Genomic DNA, 15,934 nt, shown 5'->3' with positions numbered 1-15,934 from the left:
TGCGATGCCAAGCCGTCCGACTTCCCTTCAAGTAAGTAGCGGTCTATAGCCGCGTGGTACAACACAAACGTCTTCTTTGAGCGCATCAAAAAGTAGCAATAGCCGCGACTTCCCCCCCCCCACTTCCCCCCCCCCCCCCCCCATGAAAAAAACTGCTTCTTTTTCTGTATTTCTGCATCAGGCTTGCTTTTTCAAGCAGTCTATTAAAGAACATGTCTTTTTACGGGGTTTCCTGCCATAAGCAGTATTTAACCTGCGAGTTTTGAGTGACTCTTATGAAATTCCAAAGTGTCTCTCGAATTTCGGCGCTTGATGCAGGGCTGCGAACGGGATCCCGTTAGTAACATTTCTCTTCAAACATCGGCCTCATTTACACAAACTGAAAACTGAATCTATCATGCTCGTTTGTAGAATTCTTTTTTTCAGGTTTGAGTGCAGAAATCCTAGACCTGCATTCGCAGTGACCATCAGGGCAAGGTGTGGCAGAGATCTATCCGGAGTTATCGCGCATGTTAGATTTTACTCCAGGCTCTGAAAATTAAACGCGTTCTCATGAGAATCGCGTGGATCTTTTACGGCACTGCCAGAATCCTGAATTTCTCATTGCCTATTCTGAACAGTCCAGTGCGGGCCACAGTGTGCCGCCCGTAAACTCCTAAGACACTGGTATTGTAAAAGCGTTCAACAGAAGAAATAAAAGTTTGATTGCCGGTCAGTCTTCATTCTCAGAGGTTTGATCTCTGTCCTCTTTGCTATTATTCAAGAATAGAGTGTCACCTCACCTCGACTGGCCAAAGTGTCATGGTATGCTGTGTGAAAATTCATAAATGCGCGCGGGAAAGTACGTGACAATGAATGTTTTTTCAATTCGTTGAATTTGGCATATTTCAGAAAATAAGAGAGACCACATTCACATCTGTTTAGGCGGCGAACTTTCAGTTTTTTGGTTCGGTTCGGTTTATGGAGGTATAATGTCCCAAAGCGACTCAGGCTAAGAGGGACGCCGTAGTGAAGGTCTCCGGAAATTTCGACCACCTGGGGTTCTTTAACGTGCACTGACATCGCACAGTACACGGGCCTCTAGAATTTCGCCTCCATCGAATTTCGGCTGCCGCGGCCGGGATAGAACCCGCGTCTTTCGTGCCAGCAGCGAGCACCCTAACCACTCAGCCACCGCGGCGGCTTTGCAGTTTTTCTCTTTTTACATTGTGCATTGCTAAAAATAAAACTAAGAAAGAAGCCAAACAAACACTGCCAGTATAATGCCAACCATAGCAGAAAGATGCGTACCGTATGGATCCTTCAGGCTTGTTTAGTGTGCAAAACTGCGTAAATGCGCCGATGTTAAAGCACACTTAGCCTCCAGAAATCCAACATGAGCTTCACGGTGGCGACAAATGCTAGTTAAAGCAGTATACTTAAGCAAGGGAAATGAGCAAAAAAAAAAAACACGGAGGAGAAGAGCACCAGGACGGATCCGTCTTTGTGCTCTTCTTCTCCGTGTCATTTTTTTTTTGCGCATTTCCCTTGCTTAAGTATGTACGAGCGAATCGCCCAACAACGTGCAGCCTTAAAGCAGTATACTTTTGGCAGAGCGGATCTGTCACGAAATATAACAAGGTACAAAAAATAAAGGATGAAGTAGAGATAAATCTATGAGGAAAAAAACATCGCGCACCAGAAAATAGAAGGAAAAAATCGGAGCAACATTTAACACTCCGTAAACTTCTTTCTTCCGCACTGATTATCCATGGCGAGAGCTTCGTTTTTATTTCCATCTTTATGATTTAGTTGCTCACGTCTAGTTACAGCATTGTTTGGACTAAAAAAATTTTAACACAAAATCGTTCAATAATGCGCCGACTCCCATTAGGCCAACGCAATACACACGCACAGCGAGTCTGCCTGTGAGATTTCGCGTGGCGTTTTGCATCAGCTGACAGTGATGAATCGTCACATTTCATCTGCACTTGTTTGTGATGTCGACGACGAATTGTAGATTTCACCACCCCGGCGTAACGGCAGGGTATATAAGACTGTATATATTTGAAACACACATGATGTTCGATGCGTTTTTCTTGTGAGTTATTACTTTTTGCTGTTCTGTAAACAACACGAAAAGCTGTTTTATTGTTAGGCTACCATGTCGCAGCGTCTCGGCGGAGCCATTTTCTTGAGAGCCTCTTTACTAGCGCTTTGAAGCCTCGATGGAGCTGTCGGGCACGAAGAGCCGCGGAGCATGAATACGCCGCTTAAGTATGTAAACACGGAACTGAAAAGCTGGTGTTAAGCTGAGAGCAGGAGATTGCCGCGCAGGCGTCAGGCTCGCATCACGAGCAGGATGAAGAGTGCGAAGTGTCACTTGGGCGTCGACCAGCGAGTGGCTACTGAATGCATCGGAAAGGAGAGCTGTGACGCGAATCGTAAATAAACATGACGGTCTATTCATGTGCGGACCTCTTGATGTGCCTCTGATGGGTGAATAAATATGCTATGATGAGGCGTAGTTTGAACTCAGAACTCAACACTGAGCCTTTCCAGGGAGGGCGCGAAGTGTAAATTCTAAAACTTCACCGTCATATCAAGGCACTTTCCTTCATTATTTAGCTGAAGCCGGTGTAGAGTTGAATATTATATTGAACTCTTGCACGAAGAACCTATCTTTTCGAGGTTCTCTATTATTTTTAGGAAAGTAGACTACATCCGGCTTTAAGAGCTTCTCTTAGATAAGAGACTATTTCAGGAAAAAAATTTTGCTTAGCGAAATTAGAACCGTTATCAGCGAAAGCCTGCAATGTAGTCCCTCGTATAGCCAGAAAACTGAGGCTGGGCAAACGAATGACACCACTCAAAAATTGCATACACTGAGCAAAACTGTGAGCAATACTTCCCCGACAATTCGTTTGGTATTCATTAAAGCATGCTGGTGTGGAGTTGGCCTTTCATCTTTAAAAAATTATTAAACATGAAACCTTTTTTACCGAAGTGCCTCCAATTGTTCCTTGCCTGTATACCTTCATCGTATCAATTAATACCGCTAATTTGCTTTGTTTCGTTTGTACTCTGACTGTTTATTACAACGGACACGTGGTTTTATCAAATTGCTCACCACAAAAGATACTTTAGTGACGCGTCAGCTTTTAAAGGGTCTGTGCAGGCGTGAATGGAGACCGCCATCACTCGCGACGTGTGACGCGGGGCGAAACTTGAGACGTCATCACGACTGGCCCACTGGGGCAGGTGACGGCATGCTCACCGGCTTGTGAGAAAACTACCCAACATGGCTAGTAACAGGTAATGATTAGTCGCGAGATGTTGCTCGGGAAGAGCCACATGGGTCTCACAAGCCCCACCGGTGACTGTGTTTGAAGCGCCAGGAGTGGTGTGAGGATTCGAAACTATTAATATTAAGTAGATTATGACCACTTCCGCATAAATGGGTATTAACCCATGAATATCACCGTGTCATGCTCTGTTCATGATCACGCTTTGCAGCAGCTAAAATTTTCGCTATCGTTGATACGAACAGACGTACTGAGCAGGTGTTCGTTTTGCCACAGCAGCGAGAGGAAGTGAGTGAATGTTGCGGTGCGTAAGGAGATGAGTTTTAACAGCTTGTGGAAGGGCCATTATGAGCGCTTATTGCTGGAAAATGCTTTCCATACTTGGCAGTACGTGTGGCATGTACCATGAAATCTTGCACGCAGTGTAACATTACTTCAGTGGCGAATTTGTTTGAGCGGAATGGCCGGATATTACTTCTGATCAAAGGTTCAGGAGCGATTGCCAGCTAAGCAAGTGCTTTCCAAGTTAGTTCTTTTCTTTATCTTTTGCTTGTTTTTTTCACTACATGACTAGCCCGACGGCCACATGGTAACACGTTTAGACTATATAGCTAAAATGCAAAACTGCTGGAGTACCTGCCTGAATCCCCTTATCCTCTAGGCACCTTATGCCTCGGCATAGCAATCACATTATGCCTTTTCACTTTACACTGCGCAATGAGCGGAGTGTTAAAGGTAACAACATGCCGGAAGAAATTACGATGCAAGAATTTCTGAATTGAATGTAAATATAGTAATTTTAAAGTATAAGTATTCCTTAACATCTTAGGCGTACTCTGCACTGCGGAGCATATATTCTTGTTTCTTTAACACATTGCTTTAGTTCTCGCTCGACTTAAGTGCAGGCTGCTAAATGTTGCTGTTACCATCCTAAGCACGACTACACAAGAAACGCTTCTACACTGCCTGCGAAATCACCCAGAGCAAGCACAAAAACTGAAAAAGAAAGTAGTCGAGTCTGTAGAAAAACAAGGCAGAAAAGAGCCCCGCCCCATTCCGTGCAATATAAGTAATGCAATGCGCGCTTGCTTTACCAGGCTAGAAGGCACTACCGCAGCTTATAGTGAACGCTCGACAGCGTTCATGGCAGACTCGAGTATTTGCAAAAGAGCAGCGCTTACGACGCAGGCGTGACCTCGTCTGAGTGGCCCACTAAGGTCAGATGGGAGCGGCCCGAGGTATGGAGCAGGGTTTTCATCCCGGCCACTCAACTCCGGCGGGAGCAGCGCGCGCAAAAGCACTTGAGGCGCTCGCGTTACGGCTCCCTCGGCTCTTATCGTGGCCTGTCTCCCCTCGCGGGATCGAAAAGTGTGGCCCTGCCGTTTGCATAAGTGAATGCGACAGCACTTTCCCGTCAGCGTAAAGAGAAACTACTCACGCGGCTACTCCCCGCATGGCGGCCAGAATTAGTGTCAATGGTCTTGACGTCATCGCTGGTTCCTGCTTTCACACAACCCTCTATGCTTCCTTCCTTTTTTTTTTCCTGCGGGAAAATTTCTCCTTTTCATCCTCTCCCTGTGGGAAGTTTTTCCACTGTGGTGCACATTTCACCGCAGGCGTATGCTAATATCATTAGATATATAAGATGTAGAAACACAAGTTTGTGGCGAAGCAACATGACGGATGAGGTTCGATGGGTTGGCATTACTCTGTTTAGGCTGAACAATTGCATGAAAATGCAAACTTTTGCTGCCTTGGCTGGGCGGCTCGCAAGAAGATTGATTGCTTTCTCCTCGCGGGCCTGTAATACTCGCCCTGCCTTGCCGCAATGGAAAAGAAAAGAGGAAAAAATAGGGCTGGTATTTATTTGTACTATTATCTGTGGACCAATCAACGTATTTGTCTTTTGGCAGTGACGCACCGTATTACTTGTTGTCTTTTGGTTTGTAAGGCATAGCCTTTGCTTTAAAACTGGCATGCTTTTCCCGACTTTGTTGTGATTAAAAAAACGGAAAAACACTCCTTGCATCTGCAGCTCCTCTGGACGCCCAATTTGCACTGAACGCTAAGGTAATCTGAAACAATTATTTTTCGATTTTCCCTGTTGCCGCTAGAAAACTGGACAAATTGGAACGGATTCATCTTAAAGCAGCACGATACACAGGACGTACTGAAAAAAAAAAAACGATAGAGGAGACGAGCGCTGAAGCCATTCGAATCTCTGCGCTATTCACACCTTTCTCGAACGTGGGGCGCCTGTTTAGCCTCAGAACAGCTGATGGACCATTTGGATTTACTGACATTCATGTAAGATATCGTCGACACTTGATTCTCCGTCAAATGTTTTTTTCTCTCTCTTTCCGTTTCAGCAACAAGAAATCTTTGACTCCTCCAGTTTCCTGATAACTTGACTTCAGTTTCCTCTGACTCCCTCTCCAGTTTCAATGATGAATTCCTCATCACGAATCTTCAATTCCCGTCACTTCAATGAAAACAAGTTTCGAAATAATGCACTTTTAATTGAAGCGTTACATGCCGAGTTTTAACGTCGTTTTCCCATGTTTAACTTCATTAAATCTCACGCCTAGCACATTCCTTGTATTTAGATAAATTCAGGCATTAGTAACCGTTTCCTGCTAGCGGCGCCAGATAAATAAGATAATGCATGAGACGTTCTAAACTTGCACGTGCATTGTAGATTGCTGTTCATGACATTTAACACAATATGTAGAATGCGCCTACCCAAATCGTCCGTGTGCTGTGCCATGTCAGTGCACGTTAAAGACCCCCGTATGATCGAAATCATTCCCGAGTCGTTAACTACGGCACCTCTTTCTCTCTTTCTTCTTTCACTCCCACATTCTTCTCTTCCCTTACGGCACGGCTTGGGTGTCCACCGAGATATGTGAGACAGTTCCTCCGCCATTTCTTCACCTAAAAAATCAAAGAAACAATTTTCTGCATCATTGCTGAGACGTGTCCTCGGGCTCCTTGATGAGTTATGGCCGGCTTTCAATACACATCATAAGGTCTTTTAAAGTTCATATACAGCGGACAAAGCACGAATAAATGCGCTCTGAAAACCTTATTTCAAAAGCACATGTCCGAATTAATGAAGGAAATAAAGAAGCAGGCCACTTAAGTCTCATGCTTGGCAAAAACTCAAGAACTCGTAAGAATTGAGCCTATAACGCACCTGAACTTTTTAGCGCTGTAACGTTGTACGTAATGATCAGGAATCGCAACTTTTCTTTCCTGCCATGAGGAGTGACCTGGATTAAACTGGTGTCGGTGACCAAAAGTAATGATTTCGAAAGAAATAAACTTGTCACAAATTCTCTTTCTTTGTATTGCAAATAAAATGCGCTTACTAGTTTACGGTTACCATCTGTACAGCGTTTTTCTTATTCCGAATTTAGAACAGTGTCATAAGACACGGTCACGGCGCAGCTACGGCTCCACGATGACGTTCACGTCGCTTCCCTGGTTCTTTGGAGCTCGCCTGAGTAGGCCATTCAAAGTCCTGCGGCTGTTCCGGCCACTGAAGCTGGGTGGCGGCCCCCCCAAGCGCTTCCCGCGGCTTTTTTGATGTCTTCTGTTCAGACGAATCGACCAGTTCACTCGGTCGGATGACGTACCTGCGTTGAAAGCGATAGTGAACGAGACCAATTCGTTCAGCCAATTGTAACCAAATGTAATTTATTTGCAACTGATGATCAGTCTGATCAAGACGCCAGCTTTCGCTGCAAGGCAAGCGTTGAACATTAAGCAGTGATTCATGCCTGACGTGCAGAAATAGTGCCAACACGTGGGATAGCCCCAGGGTAGCCGCCTTCTTTTTGCTGTCAAGGAGAGGAAGGACGGAGCGCCAATGGGACATGGCTTCATCAGCGGTCTGCCGTGGGCAATAGTTAAAAAGAAATCGCAGATGGTTTGGCATGGCTAAGCGCGGAATATCTTGCCGTAGCACTCGTTACGGTGAGCACTTAATGCTCTTACGTGCTAAAAGTATTTCAAATAAAGGCCTTTAGAAAAAGCCTTTTGCCTAAAGGCCTTCTACCTATACCCGAAAGGTATTCACCGAGAAAGCATTCACACTAAAGTCGGTTACCATAAAAGCCTCTGACCTAAAAGCTTTTACCGTGGAGGCATTTACCTTCTCCTGGGTGTACCATTCACCCGGACCTTCACCCTGGTGATGACCTGGCAGGTTGCCCAAAACCTGGCGGGCAGGTGGGCTGCCTACCACAAATCAGGTTTCAGCACGTACTACGTATGCCCGAAATAGTAAAATGCGCCTAGTGTTGTTGCCGCACTAAGAAAAAAAGTACTGTCAGTTTGTCATTGAGCTACCACTTAAAACTCGTCTCAAAACGAGGGCAGCAGGGAACAGACGTGTTCTATTCAGGTGTAGGCGGCGATAATTTCGAAGCAATTCAAGCGATAAACCTACACCAGGCTTGCGAACTTGTTAGGCATGAGGCCTGCGCTGCGCTGAGGCACAGAGGTCAACAAGACACGACGAGATTGCGATACAGGAAAAGTTACGCTATAACCTCAACAGTTTATTAGTGGCAGACCTTAACTTTTGTAATACTGAAGACTATGAACGTATCGGTGCATGACAACAGCGACAACAGTGTGGTCGTTTTTTTATCATGTTTGTTTTCTTCTGGTGTTTTTAGGGATGGGTTCAGATGTAGGCTGTAGTATATAAAGGAAACCCTCCAAGAAAACAAGAGTTGCAGTTCGCACACAACGTTACATGATTCATTTCTCTGTTCTTTCCTGTTCGCATTTGTGCATCATTTCTGCACCCCATATAGCTACAGTATACGTACAAACAACGATGCACTTTTGTAGCTTTCTTGCCTGACTCAGGTAGCCTCCCTTTCCCTGCGATATGTCCTCACCAGATGTGCGCCGCACGTGGCGACATCCCAAACCTATACGCTGAAACTATACTTACGCAATGTCGCGTAATGCGCTTATATCAGCGAGAACTCAGCTGCATGTCAGGGCTAGGTAGGTTTTTGCAGCTTCGCTTGACATTTACAAGGAGAGCAAGCACGCCGGCCCTTTGAGCTCTCTACCCTCTCAGCTTCCATTGCGAGCCCCCGCAACCACGTCCTGCTGGGAGAGCGAGCGAAAAGCGCTTGATGAGGAAATGAGAGCCGGGGTCTCCTGCGGTATGCGCGCGCTTGGTTTCATAAGATGCACGAGTGAAGAGTAAAACGATGAAATCTGGGAGGACTGGAGAACTAGCAGCGCTCACGCACTCGATATATAATAGGGGTCGAAAGAAGGGAACCACGGGGGGAAGGGGGGGGGCAAAATCCTTCGTTTCAACACGTATTCATTCCAGCAATGATTCTGACCATGCCAAAGCCATGGCTGAAAATAGAGCAGCAGCGATTGGTCAGGAGCTTGTGTGAGACAGGCCTGTAAGGGCGCTTATGGGCGACAAACTTGTTGTGAGGAGGCTGAATGCGCTGGTTTGGGGCTGCAGTAGGCTATTTTCTATCAGGACTGTTTACCGCAGCCCGTTCCATGAGCAGCTCAACAAAAGGGTTCAGGAAATCGGTAAGCACCAGCAACATTGCATGCATGAAACTTGAGGGGGCGCCAGTTTGATTTCTATCGCGTTTTGCCGCGAAGCCTGAATGCAAAGTGCTGGTTTTAGAAAACGCCAGCGGGCTGCGCCTGTGTCCTATGTCTTTGAATATTCCCTGGAGGAAATAAAGTTGAACTTTCGCTTCACGTGCCACCTTTAGCAGCGCGCAGAAACATAGCATCGTTTTACGTGATATATATGTATATATGCGAAGGTTGTTATACGGAGCTCTCGTAAAAAGGCTCACGTCACCTCGTATCCGCTTGCCAAGTTCGTGAATTACTAGCGTAGCGTTAACATTGTATATTTTCTCGGTCAGTCATTATTCTAACATACAAAAAAAGGAAATGCACAACTATGAAACCTTCCACAGGTAAAGAAATTTACTTGGGAGTGACTTTATAAAGCAGATTGAATTAGCCCAATTCAGCTTATCAACTGACGTTGTTGTGTTCTTATTCACTGCTCTCAAAGGCCGCTCACACTCGCGCTGAATCGGGTTTGCAAAAAGCAAAACACAGTCGGAGCCTCTTTCGTGAAGTCATGGGAGCCTGTTGGTGGCAAAAAGTCACGGAACGGGTTGTTAAAAGAAAGTGCAATGATTTCCGTGAAGTTTATTACGACGTATTCAATATCTGCGATGTGTATGCCACACTACGATCGCCTCCACTGCGCCATGGGCAGTGTTGACCCTTGCTGCGCAAAACGGTGTACGTAGAGCCTTGGTCAAAAATCGTGACGCCACATAGTTTTGTCTCCTGTCTTCTGTCGAGAAATTTGTATATCGCTGCAGCTCAGAGCTCTCAGCTCAGACCTCGTCACTTCCTTTAAGGAAATTTCAGACGTCAGGGGTTACATATGTGCACCATTACATGGCTTAGAAGCAAGCCAGGTGGCCTGACGACTTTTGACGAAGGCTGTAAACCAATTTGTCATAGTGCAGCGGCGCCCCTCGTAACTACGTCACTAACCACCGTTACCGTGAGTAGGCAAAGTAGAACTCACTTGTACACGACGACGCCGGTCACAAGAAGAAGCGCAAGAACAGAGATTCCAAAGCAGGCTATCATGTACTTGGAGCGACGTTTGGGGTCTCCGAGAGGTCGGCCCACCGATCGATTCATAGATTCTTCAAGGTCCTTCAAAGGAGTGGAGGCACCCGAACGTGAGACCACAGCAGAGCCTTTCGCGGGAGACGGCGTCTCAGTCTTCTTGGCCACTTGCTCTGTGAGGCTCTTCTTTGCTTTGGGCGACGGAGCGGCGTCCTCTCGTCTTGCGGGCGACGCTCCAGGAGGCGAAGAAGCTGAAGGTGTGCGCCCTTGGGCCGCTTTGCCATCTTGCTCCTTAGTCTGCGATACGGACATGAATGATATTTAGGACGAAACTGACTTTTAAACGTGCCACTTGCTTCTGAATCAATTGAAGCTGCTAATCTAACGATTGCGACTATTTGTCTTCGTTTCGTTTCTTGCTCAGATCACTAGCTTGCAAAGTTCTTCCAGTGAAGAACCAGCGATCCCAGCCGCCCAGAAAAACCTGAGGCACGAGTAACAGTCGTCTTCGTCTTTTCTCCGACGCATTTTTTTGATCACCTCGGGATAATGAGAATCTGCTTGTATCAGCGATTAATACTTAAAAATCCGCACAAGGTCTATTAGGGGAGTGAACGCGAATATAAGCTTAAAATTTCGGAGCAACAATTAGTTGAAGCACGTGCGAATCGTACCCGCTGTGGAATATTATTTATCTTCGCTGCACTGTCGACCAAAATTTATTTACGTAGTTGCGTATGTAACGGATGAATTCATTTAAAATATTTATTTAGTCTAACATGATTTTTTAAAGTATGAGGAAGAAATTAAATGCTGCCATGGTTGCAGAACATCAAGTCGGTGTGATGTGCTGTTAGATATCTAGCTATTTCTTGTTTTAGAGCGTTAATTGCTGACAATGTATTCATGTAGTTTTGCTTTTACCATCCTGGGTACCTTTGTACCATGTCAGGGTGGCTCAATTTCCTTCAACGGTTGAGTCCAACAGCTTCCGGTAAGCAGCGCCACTAATAATCGCCTCATTCGGCCAAATCATTTTCGTCTTTTTTTTTTTTACAAACCAAGAATTAGCAAGTGAATGATCTACCATTTTCTCTAGGTGCGCTTCCTTCTATGGTGCATTTCAGATTTTTCGGGGTCAGAATCATTGCTGAAAAAGCTATGAGTGAAGCCGGGAGTCCACATCTCAAGTTAGTCTGCTCCGTTCAGAGAATGAAATTGCGCAAGTTAACAGTACAAAAATCATTTACCGCCTAGCCTTGATATCTTTTAGGTTGAAATTTCTGATGGCTTTTAGCCAGAATCGCTGCTAAATACGTTGTCAGGCGGGTTAGGTACCGAGACCGGAAGTTGGGGTATTGCACCATCACAGAGCTCGGAAGTACATATCAAGGCGCCAGTCTTAAACAGAAAAATAATTGTCTTTCACATACCTGCTCAGTTATTCCACCGCCATTTCTGGTCAAGAACGTGCAGCGAATCAGCTACAACCCTTTATATATCCACCTTAAGAAATGAACGTGGCCAGGCAACTGCTCAAGGAATATTTTAATTTAGACGACAAAATGCTAAGCGTCATAACAGAAATCGCATGTGTCATCGAAAATCGCATGCGGCATGCACTCCTCACGCTATAGTGTGTTTGTCCTTGCAGTCCTCAGCATTGGCGACAAGTCTGTGGTTGGCGCACGTAGTGTAGCTTTTAAGAAAAGTTAGTTGCAGCCGCATAACATTCTCTACCTGCCCGCACTGAAGCGGCGAAGTGGCGAGAAGGGGAGGCAGATACTGTCGTATTGTGCACGCGGCACAGTGTGACGGGACTTTATGAACGCCGCTTTGCTCTCCCCGCAGTAGCGCGGTTGAGCTGCAGCTGCGAGGGTAATCGCGCTTTCGAAATTCGAAAACACTACTAACGGCCGGACAAAAATCTTTATTTCCATTTTGGCGCCTATCTCTAGACCTGAAGGGTTAACTGTTAGAATTAAGCTCTTTTCTGACGTTCACTAAAACTGGTATTACTATGCCGCGAAAAGTTTCTCGTTATCTGATAAAACATATTTTTTAAAGTTAGTGGTCGGCTTCCCTGAAACACCCGGTATATGGGAAGCAAACAGTCACCAAAATTGGTGAAAACATAGAAAGAGCTCGCTTTTCTCTTTGAATAGATAGGCGAAAAAAAGACAGTGTAACCATCTTTTACATGACAGATAACTGATTAGAAGGTAGAAGAAAAACCAAACACATTCCGGAGTGGGGATTGGAATGCTCTACCTCCATTCTCGTCGAGAGTGAATCTGGTGACGACGAAAGTAGAGGACTGGAAGGCCACCGTCGCGGAAGAATTGGTAGTGCATCGCACTCGACATGTTGAGGTCGTTGGTTTATGGACAAGCCAGGGGCTACACGCTCCCTGCGTTGGTGCCTACTTGCAATTCATGTAGCTCCAGGTGTTAAGTCTTAAACAAATATGCAAATCGGTTCCACCGACCAAAATTTAAACTGAATGTTATTGGTGTTCGGGTCAATCTTCTAGATAAGCGGAGAAAAATCCCGGTTACCCACTTTATTTCCGTTAACATCACTACCATCGGTCGTGGGGAATGAGGTGCGACTCTAAGCTACAAGGCTGTTTGTAATTGGGTTTGCAGCTTCCATGCTAGTGAGTCGGGACGCAAGAGCGTGGAAGACGTGGAGGGCGCGCTGTGTTGTTTCCATTGATCGCCCCACCCTCTCCCCCCGATTCCTTTGCTGTCCTCAGTATCGCGTTGTTACGCGTCTCTTGCTTCCAGATTCACTTGCCGCGATGAAAGCGAACAAATGCGCCGAGAGAGCGACGATGTGTAACATGAAAGAGATATATAGATCTCTTTAGGCGCCTACATAAATTGCGCTTTCTCAACTTTCACCACCATGCAAAATCGATTGTGTGTTAGAAGCGAATAATTACGGTACTTGTTGAGCTTACGTTTAGATTAGGAAAGTAGGTGAGTGATATTCGCAAGTACGGGAAATAATGCACGTAGAAGTTTTCATTTTTTTTCAGATAAGAAAAAGACAAAACCAGGAGCCCTGGCAGGAATGCGCGGTACAACAAGCGGCGCTTCCCGACAGGATACTGTAATAATGCTAGAAATGAACGCAGCATAATGCATATGCTGGTCTTAGCAACAAAATTACAATATCAAAAAGCACTGCGGGAAGATGTCGCTTAAGAAAGTGAACATCCGACGAACGCATCTCTCGACCTATCTGTTTTATGCAAGTGGTAAGTGCCACCGCAGTAAGCGTCAGCACAGTAAACACAGCCAAAATCGCGCACGAGCCAAAGGATAAATGCGAAAACTGGCTGACGCTTCTGACCAGCGTCGTTTTCTGCGTCTTTAGCTTGTTTTCATATTTTTGGACGCATGAAGGAGGCAAACGCACAACTCAAAACATGTAATGCACCGAAAAAGAACGTCAGTACTGCTTTGTTCCTTCCTAAACAAAAAGCGAACAATGGATGCCCCTGGCAACTGGCAACAACTGAGCCATTACCAGCGCCACATGCAGAGAGAGGCGAATTAAAAGAAATAAGGTGGAAGAGGCGCGTCGCACCATAGCGACAACGCCGGCTGCATCGAATTAGAACGATTCGCACCTCTGGCGAAACTGCAACGGTTCCTTCGAGGGAGGGGCGATAACATCATCATCATCATCATCAGTTTCAGCAGCGCCGCCATAGCGGAAAGATTACAAAATTAACAGAATATATGTGGTCCTGCAAAGGCATAAGGAATTCCGCAGGGTTGGTTTCCCCCAGCGCTCAAGGAGGGAGGTTGAGTGACACACGTCCCCGAAGTTTACGTTGTTCAGTTGCCTGTGATAACGTACCTGAGTCAGATGAAGAAAGCATGCTCTTTAAGTTGAAGGCATCTGTGAAAGTGTTCACTACTCCTCTCAATCAGCTGGAGCGTGATCGCCTTCATTTCGGAACGTCGAGAGCTTTGACAAGCCGCTAGAACATGAACAACACAGCAAGATAGAAAACCGGCACTGTACACATGCATTCCTACACTAAGGTACAGCAATCGTAGGACGAAATAATCAGAATATCTAATTTTCTTGCACGAAAACGAAGAGTGGGTTTAAAAGATGTTTAAACACGCTTTATTTCCCTATAGAACAAAACCAAAAATTGAAACTAACCCTTGCAGCAGTGCATCAAAGAGCTGCCGCGGTAGTGGCGTCCAACCAGAGCCACTGGCTGAGTAGTAGGCAAGCTAAATTGCGAGCATCTGTTGTTATGCGAACCATTACGATGCACTGCCTCTCAATAGTTGAAACGAAACTGGGGCTTGCGAATGATTGTGCGCATTTCCCTACAATGGTGACAGGTTAAAGGTCAGGAAGTAGCTTAGCATATTAGGAGCCTGTTTTGGCGTTCGGTAATCCTCTGCCTCGACGGTCGTGGCAATACAAAACAGGTTTTATGGGAGGTACGGCGCTTTGTCATCGCCAAAGCTGAACGGTAGGAGGCTGGTAATGGGAATGAGTAATTAAGTTGCGAAGCAGCTAAGTACGCTCAAAACAATAGCCCAAGATTGAAAATGAATGAGACGCTCAATGAAGATTCTGTAACTTTATAAATTAAGTGACGAGCGATAATGAGAAACAAGACATGCATCATTTTGTAGCTTTAACAAGTCGTACAATTGTCTACTCAGATATTTTACCTCTCAATGCAGCCTCTGCTACGCTGCTTAATCTTTGATCCGGCTAATGCAAATATACTGGTTATATAACCTGAATATTATTGGTAAACATGAAATAATAAAGAGCCCTGGCTTCTTTTCTTTTCTTTGAGCTTAATCTTTAACCCTTCAGTGCTTGGAATGTTCGTCTGCTTATCACAACACATCGCACATCTGACGATTTCATAAGCGAGCAGTACTCGCTTTCGCTAAAACTGTGGTCCGCAAGTTTAGAAGCCACTCTGAGAGAACTCAAGAAAAATCGCCTATCTGAACAGGTTGCTCGCACTCGTAAATTCGCACACTTGCACCCCTCTCCTTCCTTCCTTCCCCTTTTCTTCTCCCCCAGCGTGGAGACCAAAGACTTACTTCGGTCGGTCAACCGTACATTAAAAATGTCTCCCCCCCCCCCCCCCCCCTCCCCTAGTGCCTCAATGGCTGTGGACTCCGGCTGCTGAACCCAAAGACGAAGCATGGAATCTCACTCGCGGCAACCGCATTGTCATGGAGGCAAAGTTGTGAAAGCGCCTGTGTGCTGTGTGGTTAAAGAGCTTGCGTGAAAAAAATTTATCTGGAACCCTCCCCACCCCCCAGCACCTCTCGTAGCCCATGTGCAGCTTCGGGGAGTTAAATCCCCCATTAAATACCATACACTCAATCCAGGGGCGTATACTGCTGTTTTTCTAAGGAGCAATTTTTCAATTAGAAAAACTGTGGCGCATAATCATCACTAATGACCTAAAAGCTGAGGTGCTGTTATTTATTGCTCTCTACATGGAGGCGAAATTCCAGCAGGCCTTTGCATCGATGTTTTAATATGCACGTGTAATAAGATTTTTTTTGGCTCCTAAACCGCTTGGCTTAATTTACTGCGTAGCCCTCCACTATGGTGTACTTTATAACGTACATAGTTTTGACACGTAAGGGTAGAATAATCACATTATTATCACCGTTTTTGTTAGTCACTGCTGCATATTAGTAAGTATCCTCTAAGGAACAACTAAAAGCGCCATAATTAGAAAAATATGGAAAAAAAGCCCGCTTAAACTTGCAAGTCCTGAAATTTGGTTTTAGAACATTTATACATAGTTTTACCATGAAGTCATCGCAATTCAAAGCTGAGCTCTATTTTGACATTATCGCATATTAAACTGCGGCCTGTCTCTCACAAGATGCGGATTTCACTCAAAATTCAAAGACAGACATCTATTTCAAAAGTTGAGGCCGGCTGTAAGCATGCCGTTGCTCAGC

General features: G+C 45.4%; 1 protein-coding gene across 1 annotated transcript; it reads right to left on the bottom strand.

Annotated features, from left to right (window-relative positions):
* Positions 1-6,699: 6,699 nt before the first annotated feature.
* On the bottom strand, positions 6,700-10,445 carry LOC144130435 (uncharacterized). Its single transcript, XM_077664356.1, has 2 exons — positions 9,904-10,445; positions 6,700-6,922 (listed from the first exon to the last, which is right to left on the bottom strand). The coding sequence occupies exons 1-2, from the start codon at positions 10,260-10,262 to the stop codon at positions 6,724-6,726; spliced, it is 558 nt and encodes a 185-aa protein (XP_077520482.1). The 5' UTR covers positions 10,263-10,445; the 3' UTR covers positions 6,700-6,723.
* Between the last annotated feature and the right edge of the window lie 5,489 nt (positions 10,446-15,934).

This window comes from Amblyomma americanum, chromosome 4, assembly GCF_052857255.1.
Source record: "Amblyomma americanum isolate KBUSLIRL-KWMA chromosome 4, ASM5285725v1, whole genome shotgun sequence".
Classification (NCBI taxonomy): Eukaryota; Metazoa; Arthropoda; class Arachnida; order Ixodida; family Ixodidae; genus Amblyomma; species Amblyomma americanum.
Note: the sequence above shows the minus strand (reverse complement) of the source record. Positions and strands in the feature narration are given on the sequence as shown.